The 13,806-nt window shown below is 37.8% G+C and overlaps 1 protein-coding gene across 1 annotated transcript in view; it reads right to left on the bottom strand.

Moving 5' to 3' along the window:
- ENPP1 (ectonucleotide pyrophosphatase/phosphodiesterase 1) overlaps window positions 1–13,806 on the bottom strand; it is a 71,171-nt gene that overhangs the window by 37,981 nt on the left and 19,384 nt on the right. Inside the window, exons 2-3 of the mRNA XM_004469793.5 lie at window positions 3,209–3,281; window positions 301–417 (exon numbers count right to left, since the gene is read on the bottom strand). Of these exons, the coding sequence (XP_004469850.2) occupies window positions 301–417; window positions 3,209–3,281 (190 nt within the window). The remainder of the gene's footprint in view (window positions 1–300; window positions 418–3,208; window positions 3,282–13,806) is intronic.

Here is a 13,806-nt window from a genome sequence, read left to right as displayed (position 1 = left end):
GCAGTTTTTAGAACTTAGTTTAAATGTATATTAGATTACAAAGGATTTTACCAAAAACCAGAAATAAACAGTTTTGCCATCCATATGATATTTAATAAAGGCAAAAATATTTGAATTTTTTCCCTCATAGAAACTGCTTACAAAAGTGATTTAAGATTGAAATGCGTGCATGCTTATTTTCTTAATTCTCAATATTTTGACTTAGGTATATCATATAAAGCACATACCTAAAAGATGCAGAAATTTCCTTTGACTTTTACTAATGCCTATGGCTCCAACTACCTCCCTGAACATTTTTACCTGGTTCTATGCACGTTTCCTGATAATCCAGACAGCAGTTTCCAAGGCCAACGCAGGCAACATCACAGCGACAGTTCCCGAAGGTTCTCTCAAAACAGCGACCTTTGCAACTTTTAACTGAAAAGATTGAGCAATGAGTTCGATACTGCTAATCATTACACAATTACAGAGCAAATCTCAAGTAATAGGCCTCCAGTATTGTGGAAAGCACACATGGGGTAAAAAGGTAACCCAAAAACCTTCTCACAAATACGCACAGAAAATGACACAGACAGAAGGGAATCTATGGACAGAGACCATGATTTTATCTTTTGCCAGGGGAAAAAGAACTTTTATTACAAACCCTACTCGGTCTGAGAAAACCTAAATTTATGGAATATTCAAGAAAAGATTCCTCAGAATACAGGCTTATTCAGAATATTTTATGCTATGAAAACTTTTGCATAAACAGTTATGTGATTCTCTAAAATTTCATTATGTGCAGGTTAAAAGATCAATAAAACTATTATCTGGGAAGCGGACTTAGCCCAGTGGTTAGGGTGTCTAATTACCACATGGGAGGTCTTCGGTTCAAACCCCGGGCCTCCTTGACCCGTGTGGAGCTGGCCATGCGCAGCGCTGATGCACACAGAGTGCCATGCCATGCGGGGCTGTTCCCCGCATAGGGGAGCCCCACGTGCAAGGAGTGCACCCCGTAAGGAGAGCCGCCCAGCATGAAAGAAAGTGCAGCCTGCCCAGGAATGGCACCACACACACGGAGAGCTGACACAGCAAGATGACACAACAAAAAGAAACACAGATTTCCTGTGCCGCTGACAACAACAGAAGTGGACAAAGAAGAACACGCAGCAAATAGACACAGAAGAGACAGCCGGGGTGGGGGCGGCAGGAAGGGGAGAGAAATAAATAAATAAATAAATCTTTAAAAAAACAACAACTATTATCTATGAGTATTTCATAAAGGGAGGGAGCTCCTGATTACCTCCCTCTCAATCTTGGGATGAAAAAAGTAGTGGATTTGGATAGGTCTGTCCCTCCCATCACTGAGAACCCCCATCTCAGCTTCAGAGCTTACCTGGCTTCCTCAGAGAAGTTTTCCCTAACCATCCCCGCCTAGGTGTGCTTTAGTTTTTTCCTGCAATTATAAGACCTTGTCTTTCTTCCCAGGCACTTAATTCCAACCGCGAAAGAGACTGTTTGGTTGGTATCCCTGTCTCACACGCTACACTATACATTTCTTAAGAACAAAGACCACATCTGACTTTTGCCTATATCTCTAAGTACCCAACAGGGTGCTTGACATATAGTTGGTACTTTACAAATTTTGTTAAAAAGTTAAATTATGGATATGGAAGGAACAAAATTTTCATTAAAAACAACAATTTTTCCGTTGTAATGGTTTATCGGACAACTAGAATAAGTTAGGTTTTTATTGGATTACTAGAAAATCAGGCTGGTGAGAAAAAAATTCTACTCCTATAATAACAGAAGTCCAAAAGGAAAAACAGGAATAATCTTAGCCCCTGATTTGAACAGTCATCTGATTCAACAAGACACTTTCAGGGAAATTTACTCTCATTTGTCACTGGGACATCAGATACTTTTCAGGATATGGAGCCAAAAGAATAATTTCTAGTGCCAGAAATACTAGATTTCATGATCCAAGGGGGAGAAGACCTATTAGAATAATAGCTATTACTTGGAGCTTGTTAATAAACACATAGTAAATTTTAAAAAAAATATTTACTGTGCATATTTATGATGGGCTTAGATGACAAATTGCTGTTTTCAATCCTCTTAGAGTCAAACTAAACTCAGGAAAAAAAATTTTTTTCCTGCTAAAAGACTACAGAGGTAAATGCTAAAGTGTAAAACTTCTTAACTTTGTTAAATTTGGATATATTTGCCCTGAATAGGTTTCTGACAAAATACATAAAATTATTCTGCTACATTTCATTCATTTCAACAATAAATAATAGGTTAACAATCACCAAAAATTTTAAATGATGAATATTAAAATTGCATAATAGCTGAAGAGGAGGAGAATTTGTTCAATTATTAAAACTGTATCTCTTAGGAAAACCATCAATGATTTTATAGAAAGAAAAAAAATCTACCTGAGAGCCAAAATAACAATTACTACCATTTACAGTTTTATCAATGTTGGCTAGACTTCTGCACTCAATATTAAGAAAAAAAATATGTCTAGAACAGGGGTTAACATTTTTGGTTCCACAGACCCTCTGCCAGTCAGGTGAAAACCAAGTACCCCTTACTAAGTCCACACTATACTGTGTATTATTTAATAAACATCACACCCACACCCACATGTCCCCACAAGAATAATGTTTTTTGGAATTTCAGTTCAAGCTCACCGAGCCCTGTTTAAGCCCTGGTTAAGAAGTCCTGGTCTAGAAGCCTTAATGTCGTCACGGTTGCTTTGAAACCACCTATGTCAACAACTTAAAAAGCCTCAGGAACACTAATGGTAAGTTTCTGGTTTCCCAGGGATACTAGCTAAGAGGTCCCCTGGGAATCTCCAGGGCTGTTTCTGCAATTAACTTATTGGGGAAGAGTCTTAGGTCGTTCAGGAAGAAACCAGGGAGAGGGAGCTCTGGGGGCACAGCACCAGAAGCTGTTGGGCGACATTTGCTTGTTTAGCTTCCTTGCTCTTAATTCAATTTGCTTTTATCTCTCTGTATTATGTTATAGCCCTTCTTCCTTTGGGATGAAATTTTGCAAGTAAATAAAATTCTGTATAGCTAAAAAATATAGGAGCTCTAAGAAGAGAAAGAAAACTCAAGTCTGTACCAAATCTGCAATTACCCTATGGAGTATTGGTAGAAGGCAGGGACAACACTGAGAAGGCCTCATATCAACACATACACATACACACACACATAATTACCTTCTTTGGCACAGCTTGGTTTCAACCCAAATATACAACCAAGGATTGTTGTTAACACGCAGACTGACAATACCTGTGGGCAGGAGAAAAGAAAATGAGACAGCTTCGAAATCTTGTTATCCTTCAAACATTTCTAATCTTGCAGGTGCTGTTTCCTGATCTGGCTATGGTCGCGGGCTGTGTTGCATGTCATGAAAATTTCTCAAGCTGTACATTTATGATTTATGCAATTCTCTGTATCTATATTACACTTCAACAAAAACCTTATTAATTAAAAAACCTGAAGCATGAAGTATGCTGGGAATACATAGAATAAATCACATAAGTTTAATAAATAGTTTACAGTAAATGACTTTGGCATTGGCATCTCTTTGGAAAACTAAAATGATGACTCTTACAGTTTCTATGATCTTTATGGTTTTCAGTCTGCAGTGAATTTTGAATGTAACTGATTCATCACTGAATTTGAGAATTCTTAATGATACACTGAAATCATGTACCCAACAGAGGTTTTGGTAGTTATTTAAAAAAAAGGAAATAAAAGAAGTTATAACTCAAAAAAAAACCATGGCACTATCCAACACAAAGAGTGAACCCCAATGTAAACTATGAACTATAGTTAATAGAATTATAATAATATTGTGTCATCAATCATAGCAAATGTACTACAATAATGCAGAATGTTAATATAGGGGAAACTGCATGGGAGGGTGGATACTGGAACTCTGAACTTCCTGCAAGGTTTTTCTGTAAACCTACAACTTTTCTAACTTAATTTTTTGTTTTCACTTAAATGTTAGCAAATGATTCTATACCATCCAAGGTTAATGGTACCCAAAATTTCCCAGTTAATGTAGATGAATCAGAGAAATTGTAATTTTTAAGAGAAGGAGAGAGAAAAATCTATTTGGAGATTCAATTTCCTACTTGCTAAACCATTAAAAAATAGTATGAGGGAAGCAGATGTGGCTCAATCAATTGGGCTCCTTCCCATCTACCATACAGGAGGTCCAGTGTTCGATTCCTGGGGCCTCCTGGTGAAAGCAAGCTGGCCAACGCAGCAGGCTGGTCCAAGTGGAGAGCTAGCCTACATGGAGTGCTGGCCATGCAGCATGCTGGCCTGTGCAGAAGTGCTGGCACAAATAGAGAGCTTGCACAGCAAGATGAGGCAACAAAAAGAGACAGAGAGAGTCAATAAGAGACAGAACAAGACCAGGGAGCTGAGGTGGCACAAGAGATTGAGCACCTCTCTCCCACTCTGGAAGGTCCTAGGATCAGTTCCTGGAGCCACCTAAAGACAAGACAAGGAGACACAGAAGAACACAAAGCAGATGGACACAGCAGAAAGTGAGTGCAAAACAACTGGGGGAGCGGGATAAATAAGTCTTTAAAAAATAATAATAAAATAATACAAGACTATTAGATGCCACTCTGAACCATTTAATTACACAAATCAAACACGAATACAACCGTATCCTTACAGGCACTACAACTTGTGGGAATGTGCTCTGGTCAGGGCTAGGTAACTAGAACCCAGGCCCCAATCTTACCACAAACTGGTTGCATAATTTGGGGAAAGTCACTCAAGCTTTCTAGACATCAGTTTATTCATCTGCAATATTGAAGAGGGACAAGGGAGTCATGGTACGGCTGGAATGGCTGAGCAGGGTTAGGACCAAGTAGACTTGGCTACTGGAAGGGGAGAAGAGGGAGAGGGAGGGGACCTAGAGAGGGACAGTACAGAAATGAGGGAGCAAGTGTCAACTGAGGGAAAAGAAAGAAGTTACAGGCTCTGAGAGAAATTTCAGAGTTTGAGCTCTCTGAAGGGAGACAGTTTGGAATGGAGATGAAGCCAAAAGTGGAAACCAAAAACTGAAATAAACCCAAAAGTTCTAGTGCGATAATCAGAATTAACCTTTTATCATTAAAGAACACCACAGGAAGAGAACTTTAGTCATATTCTGAAATTTATTGACTTAAAAATATATTGACTGTGTATCCCCTCACGACTAAATTTTTTAACTAAAAAATTAAATCACAAAGATATATGATCAATTAATTCCCTATTCTAAATAAATATAAAACAGAACATGTTAGTTAATACATAGGTCATGAATAAGTCTTGTCATAAGAAAAACTATGGAAAGATGGAGGTAAGCATGTATTTAAATCTTAACCACTGTTTTAAAATACAAATACTATCTATATGAGGTCTTTACCCTCTTGTTAATCAGCAAAAGAGGCATACTGTTTTTTTAAAAAATCATCTCGGCACTGATAAATGATGTAATTAATACTTTGTTTTGCTTTTTAAAAGATAATGCAAAAAAAAAAGAAAAAAAAGATAATGCATAGCATGGAATTGAAACAAAATTACAAAACAGAAACAATCCTATCTGATTGACTATAGGCAATCATTTATAGTCACATCCATAAAAGACCATATTTAGAATATCTACTACTCTCTTATAAAACATCCTGTATGAGGCAAGCAGATTTGGCTCAACTGATAGAGCATCTGCTTACCATATGGGGGGTCCAGGGTTCAAACCCAGGGCCTCCTGACTGTGTGGTAAGCTGGCCCACACGCAATGCTGATGTGCACAAGGAGTGTGCCCCACAAGGAGAACCACCCCACACAAAAAAAGCGCAGCCTACCCAGGAGTGGCACTGCACACTCGGAGAGCTGACGCAACAAGATGACACAATAAAAAGAGATACAGATTCCCAGTGCCGCTGATAAGAGTGCAAAACAGACACAGAAGAACACACTGTGAATGGACACAGAGAGCAGACAATTGGGGGGGGGGGGCATAAATGAAAAATAAATCTTAAAAGAAAAAATCCTGTATGAAGAGTTCTATTATGAAATTTCTCTTCAACAATTTTCAGAAACTCAATTCAGTTTGAATTTTCTTCTCAAAATTGTTTAGTTCATAAATGTCAAAAGTCACGATCCATGTTTGTCTCTGCAGCAATTTATGTATATGTCATATACTGATATTTTCTTTGAAAACACAGGGAAAAAAAACACACATTTATCTTAGAAAACATGAAGCTCAGAAACACACAATTAAGACTAAAGTTGTTGGAATGTTTTGCCTCTATGTTAGAAGAATTTTAATTTGGAATTTCCTGCTTGTTTACTGGGAGTCCCTAAATCATTAGCTCTTTCTTGGACCTTGAGTACATCAAGAGAAATAGATATAACACTTCAGAATCACTTGTTTCACCAAGTCCTTCAAATACAGTGGCATTAATGCAATGCGCATTGTTCTGTCTTTATCAAACATTCACTCAAATATGAGTGTCAATTGTGTTCAGTCCCTGGGCTAAAAGTCAGAGACACAAATGAAAGCAACTCCTGTCCTTACAGAAAACTGAGGAAGGCCAGACCTGGAAATGAATTACTACAATGAACAAGAGCTCCAGGAGAAATACATGAAAAATGTCAACCTGGTAATAGCACAGCCAAGAGCAGAGAAGGGACAGAATGGTTACAAAAGGCTTCACAGAAAAACGAAAGATGAAGCATTACCCGAAGAGTGATCTGAAGAAAAAGGGATATCCCCCTCCATCACAAAACAAACGTTTGACTGTCTGCAATATGCACTGTATTCGATTTTGTAGGGAAATACAAACACAAAACAAAACAAAAAAGTCTCTGTGGTAAATCGCTGACTCTCAGAGTTTATGGTTAATTGGGATGACTTCAAGCCTGAAATGACGCCACTTGTTGAAATAGTGAGCGGCATCCTAACTAGCCGAGATGGTATTGATTATAAACGCAGTGCCGCTTCAACCTAAGACAGGGAAGTAGAGAGATAATACCAGTCTGGGAAGGAGAAAGCAACATCAGTCATAGAACCACTCCAGAGAACTTACTGTGTGGCAGGCACTTTTCTGAGAGACTTAAATCATATAACCCCCACAACCACATTACAAGATAGATTACACAAATTAACCCCATCTAAGGAAACTGCAGTGCAGAGAGGTGAGTAACTTGCCAGAGAGTACACAGGTAATACGTGGCAGCAGCGAGATTTGAACACAAGCGGTCCGGCTGTAAAGGGAGTGAGGCAGGAGGAAGCAGGGGGGCTGAGGCCTAGAGGGAGTCAGTGGGGAGCTGCGAGGGCATTTAAATATGGGAGTGACACGACTGGATTTATAAATTCTAGAAAGATCCTTTTCGGCAACACAGTGGAAATGAGGGCTTGAACTTGCCTGCCTCTCTTCTCCCAGGAGATGCTCTGTGCCCCTCTAGGTCTCCCCACCTCCTCCCCACCCCCAAGTAAGGAAGCCCTGACCACATGCCATTGCATTTGTTTATTTGCCTGTCTCTCACTAGACTGCGAGTTCCAGGGAGGTTTGGATTTGTTTATACACATCTGCATTTTCCATGCCTCGCATGGGGCCTAGCACACAGCAGACATTCAACAAATAACCACTGAGTTGAAAACCAGCAGGCTGTGATTTAATTACAGTTTGGGGAAACCATAAATCCCTCCACTTTTCCTTATCTGACTTGACAGTTTGAAATCGACCTAGACACCAAACTGCCTGCTTTGTATAAAGGGTGCCTACAATAAATATACACACACAAACCTTTTTCTTTTCAGGAAACGGCAGATCGCTGGCTTTATCTTGATATTCAGATGTGACACATGGAACGTATTCCACGTGCAGGTGAACTAACTGGCTACACTGCCTGTCAGGCCTCTGGCCTTCGGCCAAAGCTGCATGCTTCTGAACTAAACGCCTGGGAGAACTCAGCTCAGCACGGGGCTGGGTCTTCAAGGGGTTCTTTTCATAGTGGGTGGGGATTAGCTGCTAAAACAAATAAGTCCAGCCATGAGAAACTTTCACAGGAGAGGCAAAGGGAGGCTCAAAGACAACGTCACTTCCTTTAAGAACTCTTAAGTACTACCAAGTTCAAAGAAAAAGCTACAACCTTTTGTACAAAAATCCCTTAAGTCCACTTAAGCAGTTGTTCATGCATGCTTGGCCTCATTTTAGTTACGTTTGACCTATCTGAAGAAAGTCCTCCCAAACTGCAGTGTTATTTTGGAGGGAGCCACATAAAGAACCAATCAAATGAAAACAGCACTTAACAAGCACATCAGTTAAGGGCAAATCTCCCCCTCAATCTCTAAGCGAACCACCAAAACCTAAAGGAGCTGCCGCCTGCCGAGTGGGAAGAGCTGCAGGCTCAAAACGACAAGGGCTCAATCGCATCTCTGCCAAGTCATTTACTCAGCAAACAACAAATATTTCTTGAGAACCTACGATATGTCAACCAAAGAACTAGGACCGAGGATACAGCAGGGAAGAACAAAGCAATTTCAAACCCTGCTCTCCTGGAGCTTACAGTTTAGAAACTTCTAGATAACCACACCTCCTAGGAGCTGTGTGACCTGGGAATGCTGCACACTTGATAAAGTATAAGCTTGTTTCTCATTTATAAAGTGATGATAATACCCACCTTGCAAAGTTGGCACAGATATTGGATACAATGAACAGAAAATGTCCAGATGGGTGACTTGGGCACAGAGGTGCTCAATAAGTGACAGCTCCTATCTGAATACCCAACTCACTAAGAAGACTGAGTTCATTATAGACTCCTCTAAAGGGGGAATGTAACTTTATCAATATTTAATCAAACTATAGGTCATCATTTATATTTGATGTTAAAAGAAATACCATAAACTGGCTGTATTAACATTTTTATCTCATTGCTTTAATTTTAATTCTGCAGTAATCTGCTTTCAACACTAATTGAAAATCATGCAATGGTAAAGAAAAATAAGTCAGAAAGATGTAAAAGAAGGAGGGGAAAGGCAAAATAGTTAAATCTATACAGTAGCTCTCCAGCCCATGCTACTGAAAATATGACCCATATAAAACACCACCTTGAATATTAGAGATCACTACAGATTCATGTCTGCAAACTTCACAAACCGGGGGCAGCAACTGATGCCAGCACTTTTGGGTTTAAGAAGCTGTAGAAAAACCTTGAAATGAATACCTTAAAATATAATATTCTTGGGCTCAAAAATTATGCTTCTAGGAGTTTACTCTAAGGTAAAAAGTTACATACAAATATTTATATACGAATATATGCAATGCATAATATTTATAACAGAAAAAAATTAAACATGTACACACGTTCAAAAGCAAGAAAATGACTAAAGAAAATATGGAACATTTTTATGACTGGATAGATAGTACACAACAATTAATGAGAATGAATTAGAGGAATATATGATGGCATGCAAAAGCAACATATTGCTAAGTACAAAGGGCAAATTATAAAGCAGAATAGGCAATATGGTCCCACTTTTATGTTATATGCAATACATATTTTATAAATAAAAAGGCCTTTACCTCTGGTTGGTGGGGATGACAAGTGAATTTTACTATCTTCTTGGTACTCACCTTTTTTTCCCAAAGTTTCCACAATAGTACTACATACTTTTAGAACCAATCTATAGGAGAAATACAGGGCCCAATTTTGGTATTAATGATCCAGAGTAAAGCCTTCGTCATGCTGGTGTTTTAGGGGATCCCAGCACTCCCTTCCTGCCTACTCACTTGAAGCAAAGTCTAATCAGCAAGGTCTGCCTGAATTCTCACAGCTCCATTCAGACTATTTAATCCCTCATCATTCTCATTAGAAATGAACAGCCACGATTCACCAAATATTTGAGATAAGCCTGGAATAAGAGACCAACAAGGAGAAAAAGTCAAAGATCAACAAAGAAAAAAAGTGGCCCCACAGGAAGGGAAAAGGATAATCAAAACAAACAAGACTTTCATTACTATCCTCAACGGGATTCAAAAAGGCATTATATTCATAAATCAAGAACAAGATGTCATGGGAAGAGATCGAATAAGAGCATAAATAGAGTTCTTGGATATTAAAAACAGGATTACTGGAATTAAAAATTAATACATTTTAAAAATAGAATTTAGGAAATTTCCAGAATATAAAACAAAGCACCAAAAAATTAACCTATGAGAGGAGAAAAAATTATTAGGAAGTCCAACTTCCCATTAGCAGGAAAATCAAAAACAGAAAACAAAATTATAGAAAAGAAACTATCAAAAGAATTATCAAGCCATTGATATCTTGTAATAGCCTGCAAAAATATGCAGGAGAAAGTGTAAACTACAATGTAAACTATAATCATTGCTTACTGGCAATGCTCTAAGATATGTTCATCAGTTGTGGTAAATGTACCACAATAATGAAGGATGTTGTTGATGTGGGAAAATGTGGGAAGGCTAGGGAGCAAGGCAGATAGGAATCCCCCATTTTTTGTGTGTAACATTTATGCAATCTAAGTTTCTCTTTTAAAAAATTTAAAATAAAAAAGTATACTTTAAAGAGAACATATCAGAACATTCCTGAGAGTTGATGATATATGCAAGTCTTCATATCAAAAAGGTTTAATACAAATTTCCCAGAATAATAAATCAAAGGAGTCTTATATTTATTCACATAATTGTAAAATTTCAGACCACTGACATATAGATCTTAAAAAGAAAAAAGTAGTGCTAACTTCATAAAATGAGCAAGAAGGATGTATAAAATTGGAGTTAGTTTTTCCTTGGAGATGTGATAGAACTCACCCATGAAGCCATGTGGGTAAAGAATTTGTGGCAGTTTGATATGGCTATGATTTCCAAAAATAGATATTGGATTATGTTTGTAATCTGGTCTGTACCTGGGCATGATGAAATTATGATTAGGGCTTTGATTGGGCCATTAGGTCATTAGGGTGTTGGATGGGGACTCACAGATAAAAGGCATGGCAAAGGACAGAGTTGAGGGGGTTTTTTTGTTTGTTTTTTCTCTTCTCTTCCCACCCTCCCCCCCCAGTTGTCTGCTCTATGTCCACTCACTGTGTGTTCTTGTGTCCGCTTGTGTCAGCGGCACCCGGAATTTGTGACTCATTTTTGTTGTGTCATCTTGCTGCATCAGCTCTCTGTGTGTGTGGCACCATTCCTGGGCAGGCTGCACTTTTTTCGCAATGGGTGGCTCTCCTTACAGGGTGCACTCCTTGCATGCATGGCTCCCCTACATGGAGGACACCCCTGTTTGGCAAAGCACTCCTCGTGCACATCAGCACTGCGCGTGGGCCAGCTCATCACACAGGTCAGGAGGCCCTGGGTTTGAACCTTGGACCTCCCATGTGGTAGGCGGACACCCTATCCCTTGGGTCAAATCTGCTTCCTGTTGAGGGTTTTTTGATGTTGGAGTTTTGATGTTGGAGTTTAATGCTGAAACCTTAAGCTGGAGCCCCAGGAAGTAAGCTCACAAAGGAAAGAGAAGCCAGCCCCAGGAAGAGAGGAACCCTGAGCCCAGGAAGAAGCAAGTCCTGGAAAGAAAGGAACCTTGAATCCAGAGAGAAGCAAGACCCTGGAAGGGAAGAACCCAGGAAGCCTGAACCCTCGCAGATGTTGGCAGCCATCTTGCTCGAACATGTGAAAGCAGACTTTGGTGAGGGAAGTAACTTATACTTTATGGCCTAGTATCTGTAGGCTCCTACCCCAAATAGACACCCTTTATAACAGTCAGAAGATTTCTGGTATTTTGCATCAGCACCCCTTTGACTGACTAATACAGCGTATACTGATTTCTGGTTCAATGTCTTCATCGGTTATAGACTTATTCAGGTATTTCCATTTTTCAACTTTGATAAACTATTTTTTGCAGTATTTTTCATTTCATCTACATTTTCAAATGTCTTGGCATAAAGTTGGTTATAGTATCCCTTGTTATCATTTAAATTCTATAGCATCCTCAATTGTGTTCCTTTGTTCATTCCTGATTAATTAATTAATCATGCCTTCTTTCTTTTTTCTCAGTCAGGCTCATCAGGGGTAATCTTTTGTATCCTTATTTTTTATTTCATTATTTTCTAGTCCTATCACTACTTTTTCTTAACTTCCACTTCAAAGGTTTAACTTACTGGTTTTTCCCCTAAGTTTGTAATATGGATGTCTGGCTTAATGATTTTAGAATTTCTTTCTCTTTTACTATTACTTTTATCCTAACTTTTAAACCCATTAAAACATTATTGTTGTTTTATAAGTTCAAGCTTCATTTAGATTTATCCACTTATCTACCATTTTCTTTACATTTTTTTCCCTTCTTAGATCTCAATTTCCAGCAAGAATCAGTTTCTTTCTGCCAAAAGTAAATCCTTTAGAACAGAGGTTCTTAACATGGGGTCTGTGAGCTTGAACAGAAATTCAAAAAAACATTATTCTTGTGAGGATGTGTTGGTGCGAGGGTGATATATTTATTAAATAATACACAGTATACTGTAGACTTAGTAAGGGGTCTGTGGTTTTCACCTGATTAGCAAAAGAGTCCATGGAAAAAAAAATGTTAAGAGCCCCTGCTTTAGAATCTTTGTGATGGCAGACCCTCTCAGTATTTGCTGGTTTATACATGTCTTTATTTTGGTCTAATTTTTAAAAGATATTTCTGATAGATATACAATTCCAGTATATATTTTATTTCTGTACCATGAACATATCATTACACTATCTTATTCTTTAATTATAGCTATTGAGAAATCAGCTGCCAGCCTAATTTTTTTATTTTTGATGGAACACTGTCAATTATTTTGCTAAAATCTTTTAAGATTCTTATCTTTATCCTTTTGTTTGTAAATGTATATTTCTATACTTAGTCTGTTTAAGATTCATTGAGCATCTAGAATCTGAGAATTGGTGTCTTCAGCACTTCTGAAAAGTTTTCACCTCTTCAAATAGTATCCAAAAGAAAAAGAAAAAAAAAAAAAGACAAACTAGGTAAGATTAGCAGAATATAATAAACTGTAAAAATTGACTTAGCAAGTTTTTAAAAGAACCAAATAAAATTTCTAGAAAAGAAAAATGAACAATTAACTCAATGTTTAGGCTTAACAGAAGAAGAGATATAATTGAAGACAGAATTAGTGAGATGAAATATCGGTCAAAGAAATTATCTAGCATATAGACAAAAAGAAAGGTTAAAAGAAATTCTCTCTCTTTCAATTCACTATTTCTTCCACAGTTTCTTTAAAACTACTAAAAAAGTTTTATAATCTGCATCTGAGAATACCAATATTTGAAGTCTCTGCTTGTCAGCTTCTGCTGTGTGATATTTATGCTTGTTTTGCACATGGTACCATTTTCCCTTGTACACTTGATTATTTTTAACTATGTCTGTCCATTGATGTTAAAAATTGTCAGATTTTTGGAAGCCCAGGATGAAAGGATCATCTTCCAGAAAGTGTTTGTGTTTGCTTCTGTCAGAAACCTTGTGTTTACTTACGTTCTGGATCACCTTCACAGCTTTAGGTATAGGAAGTAAAGTCATTTTACATATTGCTTTATACGTGAGAAATATACTATAAATTACACAATAGATATATCTGGCAGATTGTACTAACTCCACACATTATAATATATATTTAATATGATATATTTATAATACAGACCTACAAGGTATATAAGCATTCACAATTTTCTATAGAGTGAAATTATGATTTCACATCTTTACCTCCATTTCTGACTTACAAAAGCTCCCAACAATATTTCTG

This window comes from Dasypus novemcinctus, chromosome 11 (genome assembly GCF_030445035.2).
Source record: "Dasypus novemcinctus isolate mDasNov1 chromosome 11, mDasNov1.1.hap2, whole genome shotgun sequence".
NCBI classification, from domain to species: domain Eukaryota; kingdom Metazoa; phylum Chordata; class Mammalia; order Cingulata; family Dasypodidae; genus Dasypus; species Dasypus novemcinctus.
Note: the sequence above shows the minus strand (reverse complement) of the source record. Positions and strands in the feature narration are given on the sequence as shown.